Below are 20,115 nucleotides of genomic sequence, written 5' to 3'. Positions count from 1 at the left end.
CCACACCTCCCCCTCTCTACCCTTCCCCCTCTCTCCCTCCTTCCTTTCTGTTTACCTCCACTATCAAACAACTTTAATACTCATGGTGACAGGATGGCTGCCAGCAGCTCTAGGCTTACATTCTCCAAGCAAAAATGCCATGGAAGAGCTCTCCTTCCTGGTAGATCCAGCAAAAAAAAAAAAAAAATCCAAGGCCCAATCTCAGATTTACCTTCAGTTATACATCGATCCCTGAACCAATGATGGCAGCCGGGCAGATGAAATACTCTGACTGACCAGCCTAATCATGTTGCCCCTGGTGATGGGTGTAGGATGCAAATCCAAGCTAACTGAGAGTTTAAGATAGATAACTGTCAAAAAAAATTTAAAAAAAAAAACAAAAAAAAAACAAAAAAAAAAAAACAAAAAGATAGATAACTGTCCAAGGAACAATCATGGTGTGGTTCCCAGAAAAATGAGGAGTGGATGCTGGGTTGACAGAAACACGGGATGAAGCCTTGAAAACATGCTCAGTGGAGGAAGCCAAACCCCAAGAGGCCACATACTGTATGATTGACTCTATATGAAATGTCCAGAATAAGTAAATCCATAGATACAGAAAGCAGATTGGTGGTTACCCAGGGGCCAGAAGACAGAGGGATGAAGGGAGTGACTGATTATTGGGGGTACTTAAATATTTTGAAACTATATAAAGGTGCCAATTGTACAGCATCACGAATGTACAAACGCCATTGAATTGTACACTTTAAAATAGTTGATTTTATGTTGTATGATCTGGAGAAGTAGCAAGATCCCTGGGTCAGATCTCTAGACTCTTGGTTCCCAGAGAGTTAAGTAGCTTCTGACTAGCAGGAGCATCCTTCCATGTCCCTGCCCCACCCCAGGCCAGCACAGTGCCTGGCGCACAGTAGGTGTGAAAAATTTTTTTAAGATTTTCATTTATTCATGAGAGAAAGAGAGAGAGAAAGGCAGAGACACAGGCAAAGGGAGAAGCAGGCTCCCCACGGGGAACTTGATGTGGGACTCAATCCCAGGATCCCGGGATCATTACCTGAGCCAAAGGCAAATGCTTAACCACTGAGCCACCCAGGGGCCCCAGGTATGAAATTAATACTAACTGCAGAGGAACTTAAGGATTCAGGCCAGAAGGTTTGGTCCTAGATATGCCCACCCTCCCAACACATCTGTTTTACCAGCTCTTTGATCTCTGGTTTCTGCATCTACAAAATAGGAAGTGCCCATTCTGCTCTGCCTGCCTTACAAATCCCAAATATGCATATATACATATGTGTGTATGTATGTATGTATTTATATATACACACACTCTCTCTAGAGCAGGAGTTATTAATCTGGGGTTCGTGGATAGAATTCAAGGGTTCCATAACTATAGCTGGGAAGAAAATTATCTTTGTTTTCACTAAAGTCTAATTAAAATCCAGCTAAGTGTACATAACATACCAAAACAGTATGAGCGGTAACTGTTAGGAATCACAAATTTTCGTATCACATTTTGGTTAATGCATATACCTCTAAGTATCATTTATGCTCACCTCTTCTGCAAAATTACAGTAGTTATTAGACCTGCCACAAGATCATATTATCTTATGTGTTTAAAAAAAACGCACATAATTATCATAAATTTGATGTTAAAAAAATATTTTGTGAATATAATGTGTGAGCCAAATGCGTGAGAATAAAAAAAGCACACAAATTCCTAGATCATAACTTCAGTGGTTTAAAAGATATTTTGTAATCCTACATACTTGGAGGTATGCCTTTAAGGGCATTATTCCGAGACAAGCATCCAGAGGCTGTATTCACCAAACTGCCAAGGCATTCATGGCATGAAAAAGTGATTTCCAAAAGTCCCGTAAAGGAGGAAATAGATATAGCACGTGATCATTGCCGTCTACTTGGGCTGAACACTCTAAGCTTTAGGGTCCTCAGCTACATAATGGCAGTGCCCGCCTCACAGGGATATAGTGACCTGCCTCACTTCTGAAGATCAAGTGACAACTACACACACAGCCTGTCCAGGCTCAATACCTGGCACACAGTAAGCGCCTGGTACATGCTTTTATTGCCGTGATTGTGCTATTTCATTTGGATTCTGTGCATCTTTGGGCTAAGGGCAATCTTGTCTCTCCCAGGTTCATCCGAAAGCAGGGTCTGGACCGGCTCTTCCTGGAGTGTGACGCCCACATGTGGCGCCTGGGGGACCGGCGAATCCCAGAGGGCATCGCTGTGGATGGAGGCTCAGATTGGTTCCTGCTGAACCGGAAGTTTGTGGAGTATGTGACATTCTCCACAGATGATCTGGTGACCAAGATGAAGCAGTTTTACTCCTACACCCTACTTCCTGCTGAGGTGAGTGTCTAGGAAAAAGTCCCCGAGCAGGGTGAGAGCTGGCTCTAGCGTTCAGAGCAAAGGCAGAAGTTGAATTCTTGCTGAAGGTTTGGCACAGTGGTGCTGAGTCCAGTTATGTAGCCTTCTACCCATCCAGATGAAGATGGAGAACTACATTGGCCACCAGGGCCCTTGCTGTCACGGCAGGCCCGCAGTCCCCCTGCAGTCTGCATGGAGGGTGTATGGAATAGACAGACACATGACACTGCCACTTGCAGTCCACACGGCATTTTTGTGCAAAGTAGAAAAGACAGTCCTTCCTCAAAACACTTGGCTCCCATTGGTCATAAAAATCATCATGATATACTGATTTTGTTAGAACAGGACACTTCACTGCCATTTTCCAGAAAACTTTTATTTAAAAAAAACAGAAACCTCTCATACCTACCATGTTGATGGTGCCCCACCAGGATTGTGCAGTGTGTAACCCTTGCAACTGTATATGCTGGCTTTTTCAGGACCTACACACAGCAATGTTTGACAGATCTTCCACAGTCACTAATCCTGTAATAACTACTTTTTCAGCATGAAGAATACCTTTCCTAATTTTGAGTATTTTTCTATCATTCCCTGACAGGCAGCAGTGTTGGCCTCATCATTCACAATGGAAATTCCAGTGATCCCAAAGACAGAGAGCCAGGGCTTCTGCTGGACCTGTACCAGCCCCCACACTGACAGCCCCTGGGACTCATTTCCTGATGGCTTTTAGGAGCATTTAAAAAGCTCCAGGGAGGCTGTCTCACTTTTCAGGCCTCAGTATGGGGAAGGTATCTTAGTTCAGACAGCTATAACAAAGCACAACAGATTAGGTGGGTTATAAACAATAAAAATGTACTTCCCACAGTTCTGAAGGCTGGGAGCCTGAGATCTGGGTGCGAGAATGGTCGGGTTCTAGTGAGGGTCCTCTTCCAGGCTGCAGATTGCATAGCGACCATTCTTGCGCTCACATGCTAGAAGGAACAAGGTGGATCCCCTTTTGTCAGGGCACTAATCCCCTTCATGAGGGTTCCGCCCTCCTAGTCTAATGACATCCCAAAGACCCCCACCTCCCAACACCATCACACTGAGGGGCTAGGATTTCAACCTACAAATTTTGGAGGAGACACAAACATGCAGTCCATCACAGAAGCCCAGCTGCGTAAGGTTGCAGACCGCTCTGAAACCATACCGGGCTCCATCTGGAAGTGGATGGGGACTCAGTTCTGAAATGTTGCCACTACGAGCCTTCTTCTCAGACCTGCACTGAGGTGTTCTGCATTCAGCTCCCTCACCTCCCAGTCACTTTCATCCTAATTTCTGATCTCACAGAACTCCAGAAGTGGTTCCACTTCTCTAGAGCCTGGGACACCTCTCGTGAGTGATCTGCTACCATTTCTTCCTGGCGGTACCCCAGGCCCAGGCTGTGTTTCTAGGCCAGACCAGAAAACATACCCCATTTGATGGCTCCCGCATCCCTCACCAGCATCTGGGGCAGTGCCAAGCTGATAGGGCTGACTGCCCATGTCACTCCAGAAGGATGATGGGCTTCTCATTACCGTGCCAGGTTTTACTATTCTGCACACACATTAGGTAATCAGCTTTTAATCCTATTTCAGCGAAAATCACCTTTTCTCTCAATGCTGATAACCTCCTCATCCATTATCTTACGAGGAATTTCTGTATCATTATGAAAGGACACAGGGCAATTGGTAATTGGGAATTTTTCTCCACTGCTTGATGGAGAATATGTGCTTCTATGGGCTTGTAGACAATTCAAGCTTAAAATCCAGGTTCATGGGCATATGTCATTTAGCAGCCAGGAAGAGCAGCTGGGGGTGGTGGGTGGGGACTCGTTTTGCCCATCTACCCACTGAAATGAGACTTGTTTGGGGGCCCTGGTTGTTTTAATCAAGATGCCCATACTGATGCTGGTATGTCTTCCTCACCCCTGCCCCAGTACACACAGGCACTTTACACTTCACAGCCCTGCCTTGCCCTCCCTTTCCCCAGACTGCCACCAGGAAACCACTTTAGAATAAATCTAAAGAAGATGTGGTCTATATATACAACGGAATATTACTCAGTCATTAGAAATGACGAATACCCACCATTTGCTTCGACGTGGATGGAACTGGAGGGTATTATGCTGAGTGAAGTAAGTCAGTCGGAGAAGGACAAACATTATATGGTCTCATTCATTCGGAGAATATAAAAAATAGTGAAAGAGATTAAAGGGGAAAGGAGAGAAAATGAGTGAAAATATCAGTGAGGGTGACATAACATGAGAGACTCCTAACTCTGGGAAACCAAAAAGGGATAGTGGAAGGGGAGGCAGGCAGGGGATGGGGTGACTGGGTGACAGGCACTGAGGGGGGCACTTGATGGGATGAGCACTGGGTGTTATATGTCGGCAAATCGAACTCCAATAAAAAAAAAACATACAAAAAAAAGAATAAATCTAAAGGCTGAGTCATAAATTCGTTGCAGAAAGACCATGTATCCCCTAACAGCTTCCCCTAGGGAGCAGATAGCAGGGGAGCATGTATCTGGCTGGTATCTGGGGTTGTTATAAAACAGTATCCAGATAGAAGTCTATCTGTCTGTCTGTCTTTCTCTGGAAGTCTTTCAGAAGCGGTAACCATATCTCGCCTCTCCGGGCTCTGTCTCCACTCTCAGCATTGCTGCTTTCTCAGATTCCTAGGAGAGGCAGGTCAAGAGTTTTATTTTAGGATTAGCAGAGACCGATGGAGCCTGGTTCAGCACCACGGACAGCGCACAGCCCCAGCCCGCCCCTCCCTGCGTTGTCCTCTGGCTCCCATGGCTGAGGCAGGAGGGGTGCCAGGCACACGGGTCAGCCCTGGGACGGGTACATCCGGGAACCTGGCTTCCTTTAGCCAGGGGTGAAATTCCAGAGCATCAGTCTTTGTTCTCAAGCTACCTCAGACTGGAATCCCTTTGCTTTCGGATCTGGCCATTTTGCAAAGCACTTGCCCTTCTGGCCCAGGGTTTTCTGGAAAACTGTCACCACATTTCCTCTGGTTCCCATGTGTTGACATAACCTGAGGGATTTTTTCCTCTCTGCCAGGCAGACCAAAGATGTCCTGAATGATAGGAAACATCTTGAGATCAGATTGTAGACTGCTGGGGAAAGACAACTTAGAGAAACGCTCAGGGCGTTAGACTTCCAAGCAGAATTAAGCCACTCTGAACAAAACCTCCCGTGTGCCCTGAGCTGGACCAGGACTGGCGGCCGACCCCCCCTTTGCAGAGGGAACCAAGGACTCTCTGAGAGAGTTCCCGCACAGTCACGGGGTTCAGGGGAGGGAGGCTGGAGGAGGTCTCAGGCCGGTCCCTCTCTCCCCTGCAGTCCTTCTTCCACACAGTCCTGGAGAACAGCCCCCACTGCGACACCATGGTAGACAACAACCTGCGCATCACCAACTGGAACCGGAAGCTGGGCTGCAAGTGCCAGTACAAGCACATCGTGGACTGGTGCGGCTGCTCGCCCAACGACTTCAAGCCGCAGGACTTCCACCGCTTCCAGGTGAGCCTGCCCGGCCTCAGATGCCGGCCGAGGAATCTTGTCCTGCGGTTGGCAGCCCTGGCTCCAGTAGTGACAGTGACAACATGAGCAGCAGCCACCATTCATTGGCCATTTTCCCCATATGCCAGAAGGATTCTGGCCATTTTCCCTGTATTAACTCATGAGCTGCATCCCCCCCCCCCAATCCCTGCACATCAACCTTATAGATAAGCACATAGGGATAGTATTACTGTTATTCTGTTTTAGAGATAGAGAAACTGAGGCATAGAAAGGTCAAAAACAGGCCAGTGTATGTTTCTATGTCCATTTCTCTGTATTGCCTTTATTTTTTTTTTGAAGATTTTATTTATTTATATGAGACACAGAGAGAGGCAGAGACACAGGCAGAGGGAGAAGCAGGCTCCCTGTGGGCAGCCCAATGTGGGACTCAATCCCAGGACCTCAGGATCACACCCTGAGCTGAAGGGAGACGCTCAACCACTGAGCCACTCAGGCGTTCCTGTACTGTCTTTCAAGAAATCCCCTGAAGTGTGTGTTAAAAATATATTTCTGGGTGCAAAGTTGAGCATACCTAAACAGAGTTTCTCCACCTCAGCCCTCTTAACATTGTGGCTGGGTCATTCCCTGCTGTGGGTTGAGGGGGGTAGGCGCTGTCCTGCCCATTGTTGGCAGTTCAGCAGCACCCCTGGGTTCCGGCCTCTCGCTCTGGTGTCACACTCCCATCATGACAGCCAGAAATGTCTTCAGACATCGTCAGATGTCCTTGGGAGGCAAACTTTCCCTCTCTGGCGAGGTCCAGGACTTTAATTTTAGCATGCCACACTCTGGAAAATTCTGAGGAGCTGCCAGGTCTGGAAGACCATGCTCGGTGAACCTAAAGGAGGAAGGAAGGGAGGAAATCTGGATCTCCCCTCCCCCCCCCCCGAGAGAGGAGTGGGAGAAGCATCCCTGCACCGCCTAGCAGGTGATGGTTCTGGGGAGAACAGAGGCAAGGGGCGAGCAGTGCTCCCTCTGCTTCCATGAGCCCCAAGGATGCCTGGGTTCCCAGACCTGTTGAGGTGTGAGCACCCCTCCTGCTCCTTCTCAGCCAGTGGCCTGAAAATCTTCCTCTCTCCCCCTCACTGTGCCCTGGACCCTACTGCCGAGAGCACAGGCGGTGCCACAAGGTGGTTAAATACGTCACTCTGAGGTCACTAGAGCCACCACGTGGAGATGGTTTGCTTCCTCCCCAGCCACTAACCCAGAGGGTGGGTGGGAGCAGCAGTGCAGGTCAATAACCTAGGCTAAGGTGCCCCCCTCGGACTCACCCTGGCACATAACAGAACTGTCCAGGGGAAGGCATGGGCCGCCCAAATGGAGCCCCCAGTCTCTTAGCCTGGCTCCTTAGTGTGCGGTCCACAGACCATGAGCATCACCAGGGAGCTTATTAGAAGTACAGACTCTCAGCTGTTCCAGACGTGCTGGGTCAGAATCTGCATAGAAATAAGATTCCCCAAAAAAAATAAAAAAAATAAAAAAAAAAAGAAATAAGATTCCCCAGGTGACAGGGAGCCTATTTATGCTTAAGAAGCACAAGGGTAGGGATCCCTGGGTGGCGCAGCGGTTTGGCCCCTGCCTTTGGCCCAGGGCGCGATCCTGGAGACCCGGGATCGAATCCCACGTCAGGCTCCCGGTGCATGGAGCCTGCTTCTCCCTCTGCCTGTGTCTCTGCCTCTCTCTCTCTCTCTGTATGACTATCATAAATAAATAATAAAAAAAAAATAAAAAAATAAAAAAAGAAGCACAAGGGTAGGGATCTGTTCCATCCCAGGCTCTCTGCAGGGCCCTCTGTGGGTGTCGGCTTCCCTGGGGCAGGCATCATCTCCATTGTGCAGGTGGGGAAACTGAGGCACAGAGCAGCTAACCTTCTTGTCCATGGACACACAGTGGGGTGGTAGGGCCTGGGGGTCCCCAGGTGCTTCCAGTTGCAGACCTGGGCTTTTTCTGCCAGGCCCCACTGCCACCCTGGTTTTGTGCCTACACAGGTGCAGAGCACACAGTGGATTTCATCTCGTTATTCAGGTTCCCTCAAGGTGCCCGCCTAACGTCTTTCACCCCTGTAGGCGGTTGCTGCAATAAGTATTTTTTCAGGCCTGTGTTTGGTGGCAGATTAAGAGCTACCCAGGGACCTCCTCAAAGCCATGTTAATTTGGGTATGAACTTGGGTGACATTTAACTCCTTTGTCCATGCAGAAAGGATCTGCTGAGCAGAAAGAGGGCTTCAGGGGGAATATATGACCTATTCAAAAGGAAAAACGGGAAAGATTCCCACTTTTGCAGAGGACCAACTGTTGCCCTCGATGCAAAGGACCTTCATCATTTAGAGCAAGTAGCCGTGGCGGTTCTCTGGCAGTAGCACTGCCCCTCGCGGGCTGCTCCTTTGGGTGGCAGCCTTTGCATTGCAGCCCCAAGTCTCCCAGGGGCATCGTGGTCTCTGGTAGAAACAGGCTAACATAGAGACTTCGCACGTGCTCACAGCTATTCCTTTCACAGTAAACAAAGATCAAGAACATCCCCCAACATCTAGACTCAAGAAACTGCTGTCTGTCGGGAACTCAGAGTTCTTGTTCGAAGAAGAGTGGTAAATATAGAAACATGCCCTTTTGGAAGATCCAGCTGCAAATAAAGAATCACAAGCAGAGAAAGGAGACTGGCTGGCCCCTGAGTCTAGTTCTAGAAGCCCCTTGTTGCAGGCTTCAGGGAGTAGTGACAATAGTCACCTAACAATAGCAGATGACACTATGTGCCAGGCTCTCTGATAAGTACCTATATTATTATACCCATTTTAAGGATGAGGAAGCTGAGGCCTTGGGTGATTTGCCCAAAGACCTATGTAGCTAGAAAGTAGCAGAGTCAGAATTTGAACCCAAGTAGTCTGACTCTTCAGCGGTGCCATAAGGGAACCAAACTGACCTTTGACCACAGAGAGGGCCAGAATATTATTAAATGTTATCCATAAACCACCACAGGGTTCATGAAGCAGGGAAGCTAGAGGGTATTCAGAATGATACCAAGGATGTTTGTTTTCAGGGGCTTCCAGTTTACTCAGCAGCTCAGTCCTAAAATGATGCAGTAGAAAGAGACTGGGCTTGAGAGTCATCCGAGCTGGGTTCGAATCCTGAAGATGTGTGAGTGAATATACATCACTTCCCCTTCCTGAGCTCGGTTCCCTTATATGTAAAACGGGAGTCATAATGCCTGCTTTGCAGAGTTGATGGAAGAATTCGAGGTGGTGACATGAACGCAGTGCTAAGCTGAGAATACGTGCTCAGTGGTTTTTACTGTCATTAGCGCTGCTGTTAATCCACTGCAGTGGAAACAGTGCCAGACCCAGCTTAAGGTCAGTAATCACACTAGACGGGAGGGGCTGTGCTTCTAGTTGTTTCTGTAGCCCTGGACCAGGGGTCCACAAACTACTGCCCCTGGGCCAAATCCAGCCCCCCGCCCGCTTTTGTAAATAAAGGCTTTTGGAAAACAGCCACACCCATTCTTTTACCACGGCTGCATCTACTACGTGGCTGTTTTCACATCACCACAGCCTAGCCGAGTAGTTGCAGAGCTGGAAATTACTATTATGCAGCCCTTTGCGGGTCCCCACCCAGGCATGAGTATAAGACTTGGTACGTAACAGGGCACCCAGAATATTATTTCTTCATCCTGACGCTGCCATTTCCTTGCTGTGTGACCTTAGATAAGTCCCTTTCCCTCTCTGGGTCTCCATTTCCTTGAAAACTTGGTTTGTGTAAGTGGTCTTCAACTGCATCATGATCACCTGGGAAACTTTTTGGACGCAGATTCCTAAAACTCACATCTCAGAGATGTTGACTCCATAGTTCTGGGGGAGGACTCCAGAATCTGAATCTTTCCCCCGCCACTCAGAGAGGAGTGGGGGAGGGGCAGAGGGAGGAGGAGAGAGACCCTCTTTTCTTTTTTTTAAAGATTTTTATTATTTATTTATTCATGAGAGGAGAGAGAGAGAGAGAGGCAGAGACACAGGCAGAGGGAGAAGCAGGTTCCATGCAGGGAGCCTGATGCGGGACTCGATCCCAGGTCTCCAGGATCAAGCCCTGGGCCAAAGGCAGCGTTAAACTACTGAGCCACCCAGGTATCCCAGAGAGAGACCCTCTTAAAGCAGGCTCTACACTCAGTGCAGAGCCCAACACAGGGCTCGATCTCACCACCCTGAGATCACGACCTGAGCCAAAGTCAAGAGTCAGACGCTTAACCGACTGAGCCTCCCAGTCGCCCCCAGAATCTGATTTTTTTTTTTCCAGAATCTTTCAACTTTTAAAGCTATTCAGTTGGCGGTGGTGTGCAGCCCTGGTTCAGGTGTTATATCCTCTACAAACCTTAGTGAAGGCATCCCCTCAAATCCCACTAAGAATGAAGATTCCTGAACCCCACTGGCAGAGATTCTCACAGTACATCTGGGTTCCTTGTCCATCTGCCAATCAGCGGCAGTGCCCAGGAGGCAACAGGGGTGGGTGCAAGTGGGGGGGCACTGAGGTGACCAGGGGGATCCATGCCCCTCTAAAGGGACAGCTGCCCTTCAACTCTGGCCAGTCATTTCCTTGTGGAAACACGGGCCTGGGGTTCCAAGTCTATTTCTGTTTAAAGGGAAGCCAAAAGTTGTTGCTGTGAACTCTTGTACTTTTTAAACGTTGCCAGCTAATTCAATTTTAAAGCACTCTGCTGGACAACTGGAATATATCTGTAAGCTGTATTTGCCCTGGACCTCCAGCTAAATGATTTCTGCCATCCATCTCGGCCACAAACATCTGGGAGGTAATTTATTTACCAGACATTTAAATGATGCGTACTATGTGCCCACCATTGCTGTAAATGCTCTACAAATATTAACCCGTTCAGTCCTGACACACTTCTTACTACCTCCAGCTTACAGACAAGGAAACTGAGGGCAGAGAGCTTAGGAAGTGTCCCAGCTGGGATTGGGATCCAGACAGGCTGGCTGCAGAGCCCTGCTCCCCAGACCCCTCCTCCCACCCCGCTTGTTGACATTCCTCTTCTTATCCTCCCGAGCACAGCAGACAGCCAGGCCCACCTTCTTTGCCCGAAAATTTGAAGCCGTGGTGAATCAGGAAATCATCGGGCAGCTGGACTACTACCTGTACGGGAATTACCCTGCGGGCACCCCAGGCCTCCGCTCCTACTGGGAGAACGTGTACGATGAGCCAGATGGCATCCACAGCCTGAGCGACGTGGCGCTCACCTTGTATCACTCTTTTGCCCGCCTGGGTCTCCGCAGGGCCGAGTCCTCGCTGCACGTGGAGACAGGGAACAGCTGCAGGTGAGCCTGCGGAGTGGGAAGTGGGGGACAGTGGGAAGGGGTGGGGGGGCCCTCTTCAGGATCCACACGCTTTTCCCTGTCTCTGCTGACCTCAAAGGCATCCGAACTGGGACTGAGCCTGATCCCCTGGGGTCCTGGGATCCAGTCCCGCATTGGACTCCCTGCATGGAGCCTGCTTCTCCCTCTGCCTATGTCTCTGCCTCTCTCTCTCTCTCTCTCTCTGTGTGTGTCTCTCATGAATAAATAAATAAAATCTTTAAAAAAAAAAAAAAGTCATCCAAACCCATCCCAGTGGCCAGATCTCATCTGCTCTAAGACACAATCACACTACTTACTACTTTTTCAGAACACCATGTCTACTGTTTACCTGATTATTTCCTGGCCAGTGCTCTTGTTCTTGATGCTAAGTTCTGTGTCTCTTATAAGGAAGCTTTATGTCCCCACGTTAAGTAGTGGTGTTTGCCTTTGCCTTAGATGTGAAAATACAGAACTTTTGTTTGTTTAATTTTTCTTACAGAAAATGTCAAGTATATACGAAATAGAAGAGTGTGGCCCCATGCCCCCATTACCCACCTCTAGAGATTTCTTGCTCAGGGCCAAGGCGTTTTCCTCTTTGCTTTTGCCTGCTGACCCCTCCTCCCAGATCAATTTGAATGAAGCATGGCCCATACTTATAGCATCTGAGCCATAAGTATTTTAATATGTTATCTCTGAAAAATAGAGTCCTTCTTAAAACACAACCCTACTGTTGTTGGCATACTTAAAAATATAACCAAAAATGTTAAAATGTAGACCTATGATTTAAGACATTCGGGTATCCCTTAGAATCATCTCACCTACCACTAGCAGGTACACCCTCAGGAGAGGGTGTTCTAGAATATGTGAAAAGAAGAGGGGGAAGGAAGTAGGAGAATGATTCACCATCATCCCCTCCTCCTGCCTTCCCTAAGCCAACCGCCCTGTCATTTTGTGTGCCTTTTCTTCCCTACCAGCAATGTGCATTGCAGATATTTACATAATTGCAATAAGATTTTGAAGTCCTGTTTCTTTTTCATTTGACGTTATGATATTAGCCCCCTCTTCCCCATGCTGCTCTGCGGCTTCCCTAATGATAATGATCCTCGTTAATGCCCGCAAGGATTCCATTGAGTAGAAATTCCAGAGTTTGCCTAATCCAGTCCTTTCCTGTTGCATTGTCAGTAATGGACCATTGTAAATAATGTTCTGATGACTATCTTTGTGCAGAAAGCCTTTTTTTTCTCCGTTCCCTTTTCTGATTATTTCCTGAGGATGGATTCCCAGAAGTGCATCTAATCACTCTCTTTCTCTTTCTTGTTCTCCTCCTCATCCTACCTCCCCCTTTGAACTACAAAGAGAAAACCTTTTTTTTTTTTTAAACCACTATCTGTCTACACTGAGGCCTCCCCTAGTGTCCCTCCTTGCCCTACTCTTCCCTCTCCTGGGGAGTGTAAGAAGAAGAAGAGAAACCATTTTGTTACCTAAAATCCTGAAAACATGGCACAGTGTGTACCCGGTGCATAGCTGGCTGGGCATCTGCAAGGCTGCATCAAGTTGGCTTCCATTCATTCTCTCCTCCTCCTAGCCTCAGACTTCTCTCTCCTCTCCCGGCAAGTTCTAGTCTGGTTTGAAGGGAGACTGGGGTGGGTTGGGAACCCAGGACTGGATTTACTCTCTGTTGACCTTGGACAAGCCATTATCCTCTCTGTGCCTCAGTTTCCTCATCTGTAAGATGGGTGCAGTAATAATAAGCCTCATAGCCTAAAGTGGTGTGAGTTTTAATGGAGACCATCTTCAAACACCGCCTTATGAGTTCTCTATTACTGTTATTATCATCCCTGTTTTAACAGCATTTTACATGCTAAGTGCTCAGCAAGTGTGCACGTCAGTGTGGATGTCTCCGTTGTTATTACCATGAAGCTGCCACAAGCAGTCAACAGTGAGCCTGGTGTGGGAGCTGCACGCTCATGCTCCCTAACGTAATGGGCGGTATGGACTGCTCCTTGACTGTGTTTTCCTTTGCTCGGTGCCCTTCCCTGTGCAGCCCACCCTTTCCATAGTCTTTGAGGGTCAGCTCCAGTGCCACATCCTCTGCAAAGCAATTCAGGGGCTCCCCTCAGAGTCTGTCCACCCCAAGCTGAAAGTAGCTCAGACTTCCCTCCATCACTCCCCTGGCTGGTAGCTGTGGTACCAGGGGTCAAGGTCATCTGCAAGTCTTTCTCCTCCTGCTAGTCTGGGACAGAATCCTTGTCCATGGAGCCACTGCGTGCATCCCTGTGGTAATGCAGTTCCTGATGCCTGGGAGGTGAATGTTTTCCAAGAATAGTTTTAGCCCCAGACTTCATGGAATTTATGAGGTAAATGACAACATACGAAATTCCAAAAGACATCCTCAATTTATTTAGGGTTGTTGAAATTTTCTCCTGGTATTTGTTTTGGGATTAAACAAGCCATCAAGTTGCCTGGGGCCTGGAATCCTTTGGCTTCTACCTCATTTTTTATTATAATAGAACCATTGTGCCTTGCTGTGGGCAAAGCGGATATATTTATGGATATGCGCCTACAAAGAAATCGGGACAAAGGACCCTTATCCCAAAAGGCAAAAGAGAGTGAATTCCTGCCCGTGGGGTGTCTGGGGAAATAGCAAGTGAAAACTTTATTTCAGGAGTCTCATTTCCTCTGGGCATTTCATGCAAATTGTCTTTCCAGTCTATAGTATAACCTTTCATAAAAATAATGTTTATTGATTTTTTTCCTCGTTATAAAGTAACACATGTTCAGTGCAGAAATTTTCAAAACGGCAGACTGAGAGAACAACAACAAAAAAATCAAGTTGGTTTTTGAGCCACCATCCAGAGATAAAAGCTATCAGTATTTTAATACAGGCACTCAAATTCAAATGCTCTACCGGGCCAGGCAGGTAGCAGGTGTGACTGCTATGGGCTCACCTGACCATGCCAGTCTGGAGCCCCTGTGGGCCCTGGTACTAAGCCCCAGTACATTCTTGCCCTAAGGGAATCATAGAATTGAAGCTGCCAACCAGTCTCCTAATTTTTCAAGAGAAACTAGAAATCTAGATTTTTGTGTGAATCTTATTTTTTCTGTACCTACCTTACTTAAGTAAGAAAAACACCTTTGGCCCAAGTGGGTGCATATGTGATGGCCTTTAGGTTATATTGTATTATATCTAATTAAAACTACCTCTCATCTTAATTTTAATTGCTTAAGTCCATAGTCAAGAGGAGGTATCAGAGGACTTTGCATTCAGTCCTGGGTTACATGTACCCTAGATGCACTTTAGAAGCAAAAGGTCCAAGAGAACATCCTTCTAGAATTTTCACCCAATCATCATGTATTGATTGAGCATCTGCCATGTGTCAGGCTCTGTTAGGCACTCTGCTGGGACCCAGACAGACCAGGCCCCTGAGTTCAAGGCTTTCCCATTCTTGTGAAAAGATATAGTACCTAAACACTTGTAAGGAGAAACAAAAGATCAATAAGAGTAAAGGCTCTGCTGAGGATGAAGGTAAAATCACATGGTAGCAGTGAGTTGATGACTTGAGATTCACTGGTCAAGGAAGCTCTCTCTGAGGTGGTAACATTTATGCAAAATGATAATACGGAGCCAGACATGCAATGTAAAAGGAGAAGAGCATCCCCAGCAAAAGTAATATCCTGTGCAAAGGCCCTAAGGTAGAAATGAGTTTTTAGCCTATTCCAGAATCCAAAGTAAAACCCGTGTGGCTAGAAGGTAGGGGATTGGGACAAAAGGAAACAAAATGAGGCTAAAGAGGCAGGACTTTGTAGACCAGTTGGGGCATTTCAATTTTATCACAGGCATTAAGCAAACTGCTTGTGGTGTTGAAGCAGTGGGCAATGGATATGGCTACTTAGGACTAGGTTACAGTGAACAAAGTAGGAGGGGACAAGTAAAGAGGCTCCTGGAAGGGTCCAGGTAAGGCACGATGATGGCTTAGACTAGGACGCTGGCAATGCCTAAGGAGAAGAGAGGCTGGGTTCAGGTGGGGACAACAAAATTTCTTGACAGAAGGTGAAGGAAAGCAAGCCACCAAAGACCAACTCCTGGATTTCTAGAATGCTTGACCTTGGCTCACTTACTTGACCCCTTAGCAGCCCCCAGTACAGCAGACCACTCCCTTCTGGAACCATTTTATTATTGTGATTCCCATGACAAGCTCTCCTGCTGTTCGCCACCTTCATTGACCCCAGCCACCTTACAGAACCAACATTCATGGAGCATCTGTTGCAACGATGCTGTATAACCAGCCCCAAATCACTGTTTTGCAATGATAAGTGTTGACATGGCGCTCAAGTTGGTGGGTCAACAGGGCAGCTTTCCTAGCCTCAGCTGGCATCTCTCCTGCGTCTGCAGCCAGCTGCAGGTCAGGAGGGGGCCTCTGTTGTTCTCAGCAGAGAATCGTCGCCAGATCTAGGAGGGCTTCTGCTGGGACAACTGGGGGTGCTCTGCTCCGAGCACCTCGTCCTCCAGCAGGCTAGCTCAGGCATGCTCACATGGAGGAAGAAAGGCAAGTAGAAATGTGCACGACTTCTAGAGGCCCTGGCTCAGGACCAGCATGGCACCCCTTCCACCACATTCTGCCACCAAAGCAGGTTCAAGAAGGAGAACGAGATCACCTCGGTGGCGCATGGAGACATGTAGAGTCACATGGAAGAGAGCCTGGAGACAGGAGAGGTGAAGAACCAGGGCCAGAAATGCAGGCCGCCACAGGGCCCTTTCACACCTCTACCAACGCGGTCCACAGTCGCACCCGCCACAAGCAGGCACTTAGGCTTAAATCAACTAAAATTATAACTTCAGTTGCTCAGTCACACCAGCCTCATTTCAAGTGCTCAGGAGTCCCAAGGAGTCCCAAGTGGCTGCTCGCTACTGGATCGGACAGTTCGGAGGAAAAGCCTTTCCGTCATGGTAGAAGGTTCTGCAGCACAGTCCGGGGCCACGTGGGTTGCCAGCTTCCAGCATCCAGATCCGAAGTGGGTTTGCGTGAGCCAAGAGTGCCCAGCGAGCAATCCCAAGACAGCCTGGGCTTTTTGTTCTCAGAGCCCGGGGGCATCCGGATGATAAGGCAGCAATTTCGGGAGCTGGGTAAACGTGGGAGGGTGGCTTCCCTCACCATTGTAATTGGCCATGAAGACTCCCACTCCTGAATGGAACCAGGGGAAGGCAGGCCAAGGGGGACAGGGATTAGTGGGATGCTGTTTCCAAGGGGCCACACATGCCCACTAAGTGCTGTGTGGCTTCCACACTGCAGAAGCCCGCAGCTTTTATTTCATGTGTATGAAGGACAAAGAACTGGGCTGTCTCCAGTCCTCCAACTCTCGGCTCCCTGCCTCCTCAGGGGATCTCTGCTTAGCTTCCCTGCCCCTTTCAGCCAGCGAGACGCTGTATCTTCACAAGTTACCTATTTGTGTGTGTGTGCGTGTGTGTGTCTCAGATGGGCAATAATTTTAAGGGTAATACCCAGTGCTGTTGATGAGAAGGACAATGGGGCGTAAATCAGTACAACCTTTCTGATAAAGGTGGACAGCAGACACAGAGAGCCTGTTGGAGATGAGGGAGGACAAGACATGTTCCCCAAAATACTTTTGTTCAGAGATGTGTAATACAGCATTGCTTAGAATGGCAAAAATAAATAAATAAATAATTGTTAAATATCCAATGATGAACTTGCTCCATGAAATACGGCATTGCAGAGTGGTGTGTGTGTGTGTGTGTGTGTGTACACACAAAAATCATGTTTTCAGAGACTTTTCAAAGATATCTGATCATCTTGAGAAATAACATGAAGTAAAAGTAGGATGTAACCAGTATATATATTACGATCCCAAACATGTAATATTTATGCAAATATATGCAGAGAAAATAAGGCTGGAAGGAAATACATCACTATGGCCTCATTTGCACACCATTGTCCCTTCCTAATACCTCGAACGAGAGGATCAATAAATATCTGTGAACTGACATCCTCTATGGAAAGAAGCATCAAAAGTAATAATTTTTATTTTCTTTATTGTGTTTTTGTACAGTCAGCATGTTTTACATTTATAATCAGCCAAGAAATCGTTCATAGTTACTGGGATCTGAGATTCACAGGAAGCAGCTTTCAGGATGCTGCAAAGGACTGTGGTCAGCACTGAATAAAATGGGGCCTATTTTAGGGACGGTTCATGGCACACTCTGTCACTAGATCACACACCTCTGGCCCTACCCCTTGAGCTCACGTGAGACCGTGTCTATGTTCCAGGTACTACCCGATGGGCCACCCAGCATCTGTCCACCTCTACTTCCTTGCCGACCGCTTCCAGGGCTTTCTGATCAAGCATCACGCTACGAATCTGGCTGTGAGCAAACTTGAGACCCTGGAGACGTGGGTGATGCCAAAGAAGGTCTTCAAGATCGCAAGCCCACCCAGTGACTTCGGGAGGCTCCAGTTTTCTGAGGTAAGAGTCCAGACACTGGCACACTTCATGGTCTTTTCCAGCTGCCCTGCTGGGTTCTGTTTGCCAGTCTGACACTTGGGGATGGAAATGGAGGGGAAGAGGACTTGGAGAGCCCAGAAGATAGCACACTCTGGGCTCAGAGAGGATCCTCTGGCCCCAAGCACTGGAGCCGCATCTCAAACAGGGTGGGAGGGGAGAGATGGAGGTTGGCCCTAGCAGTGGGCCAAACTGATGACCTGGAGCCCTGGTCTGTTTTTTACAGTAGCATCTGTGTTCCTCTTAATTTTTTATCCTAGCCAGTGACTCTCCTGAGTCTCTATTAGTAAGACCGTAACAGACCAGTTTCCTAATGAAGCAATGGCATTAGTCTCCTTTTACAGATTGGAGAGGTGAGGCCTATGGAGGGCCAAGGATTTTCTCAATCATAGTTCAGAAGTGAAAGAGCTCAAATTGAGCCCAGGTCTCTCTGGCCACAAATTTCATTCTTCAGTGTTTCTGGTTCCCCAGTTCCTAGCATAGGGGTTAATTCAGATCAATCATTGAATGGATGAGTGGATGAATGGGTGGATAGCTGGGAGGGTGGATGGATGGATGGATGGTTGGGAGGGTGGATAAATGGACAGAAGGCTGGACGGATGGATAGAGGATGTATAGATGGAGGGGTGTGCAAGTGGGTGGATGGGTGGGAGGGTGGATAGATGTACAGAAGACTGGATGGATGGATAGAGGATGGATAGATGGGAGGGTAGGTGAATGAGTGGATGGATGGGTGGGTAGGTGGAGCAGTGGATGGATCCATGGGATGCAGTTTTAGTTCTTTTCTTGCCCAGCACTACCCTTGTAGCATCAGCCCTACCTGCAGATCTGGTCTAGCCTCTGCCATTATCACTCTGCTCCCCTCTCACACTTCTGGAGTTTTTGTCACACATGTCAAGCTTATCCTTGCTGCTGGCTTGGTGGGTGCTGTTCCTGCTGCCCGGAATACTTTTCCTCACAGTTTCACATAGCTAGCTGCCGTTTTGTTTAGTTTTGTTTTTTTGGTCATTCTAATCTAAATCCAAATGGTGTACCCTCCAAGAAGCCCTCCCTGCCCACCCACTTACACCACAAGAGTCCATTCTTCACTTGACATGTACCTATTTTATCATTTTCTTAGCGTTTACTATTCAAAACCATCTTGCTGATTTCTCTGATCACTTGTCAGTTGTCCACAAAAAATCTGGGACCATGTCCCTCTTGTTCACCACTGTGTTCCACACACATGGCATCTGGAGGTACCAAATCTGATTTCTGAATGGAGCGCACACACTTGGGTGGGGATGCTGCAGGACGGGAAACACAATCCAGCTGGGTGAGAGTTGGCCCACCCCAAACTCCAGCACCTGATTTTTGCCTTCCCCATCGCAGCAAGTAGCTAAAAATGCATCCCTGGAGTTTAGTATCATCCCTGAGTGTGGCTGCTGGGTTAGGGATGAAGAGCCTGGTTTTAGAATACAGAGTATTTTGAAGGGCGGGGGTGGGGGTGGCGCGAGTATCCCACCTGCTTATACTGTCCATGCAGATCCCTTTCCACCTGCCCATGGCCCCACCTGGCCTCGCTATGCCCTACAGAGCAGGGTTTCTTGTTAAGCCACCATTTTCAATTAAGGATCCGAATGGATTGGCTGGATTCAAGCTGCCATGGGAGCCGACTCCATAAATTACTAGCATCAGGGGGCAATTAGACATTGCCCCAGTTGGATTCTGCGCTGGGGGCCCAGGCGGCCAATTGAAGACATTAACGTCCCATTAACGAGATGGATGCCTGGTGGCTGGGCTCTCCCTGTTTATCAGCCTGCTGTTGGATAACTGGGCACTTCAGGCAGTGACAAATGAGGTTGGCCACTCTGTGGCTAGTGATTTGTGAGAGTTCCTACCGCAGGGCTGGTAACTTTGATGTAAGAACAACCCAGATCTCGCAGAGTAACAGCGTGTGATGCAGGGAGCCGTGAATTTTGCAGTTTGTGGGTTTTTTTTTCTGGAGTCCTAGTAATTTTTAAAGCAAAAAGTGTCAAATGGGACAAGAAGGAAGGGAAAACTGCAGATGATCCCTCTCCTGGTGGCGGAGCTCCAGGGCTCCACTCGGGACCTGGCTCACAGCAGGTTGCCAGTGTTGCTGAGCCGTCAGATGGATTTCTCCACCCCACGGGAGTCCCATGCTGGTGGCTTGCGGAAAAGAGGCTCATTCCTTCAGCAGACAGTCCAAGTGGCTATGGTGTACTAGGTGCAGGAGTGGCCGGAGAGTCCAGGCTCCTTTTGGCACAGAACTGTAGTCAGGTGAGGCAGTCAGCCTACAAGTGAG

General features: G+C 48.1%; 1 protein-coding gene across 1 annotated transcript in view; it reads left to right on the top strand.

The window, feature by feature from the left end:
* XYLT1 (xylosyltransferase 1) overlaps positions 1-20,115 on the top strand; it is a 303,984-nt gene that overhangs the window by 268,978 nt on the left and 14,891 nt on the right. The window contains exons 7-10 of the mRNA XM_072753776.1: positions 2,151-2,367; positions 5,753-5,929; positions 11,014-11,276; positions 17,579-17,774. Of these exons, the coding sequence (XP_072609877.1) occupies positions 2,151-2,367; positions 5,753-5,929; positions 11,014-11,276; positions 17,579-17,774 (853 nt within the window). The remainder of the gene's footprint in view (positions 1-2,150; positions 2,368-5,752; positions 5,930-11,013; positions 11,277-17,578; positions 17,775-20,115) is intronic.

This window comes from Vulpes vulpes, chromosome 3 (assembly GCF_048418805.1).
Source record: "Vulpes vulpes isolate BD-2025 chromosome 3, VulVul3, whole genome shotgun sequence".
Classification (NCBI taxonomy): domain Eukaryota; kingdom Metazoa; phylum Chordata; class Mammalia; order Carnivora; family Canidae; genus Vulpes; species Vulpes vulpes.
Note: the sequence above shows the minus strand (reverse complement) of the source record. Positions and strands in the feature narration are given on the sequence as shown.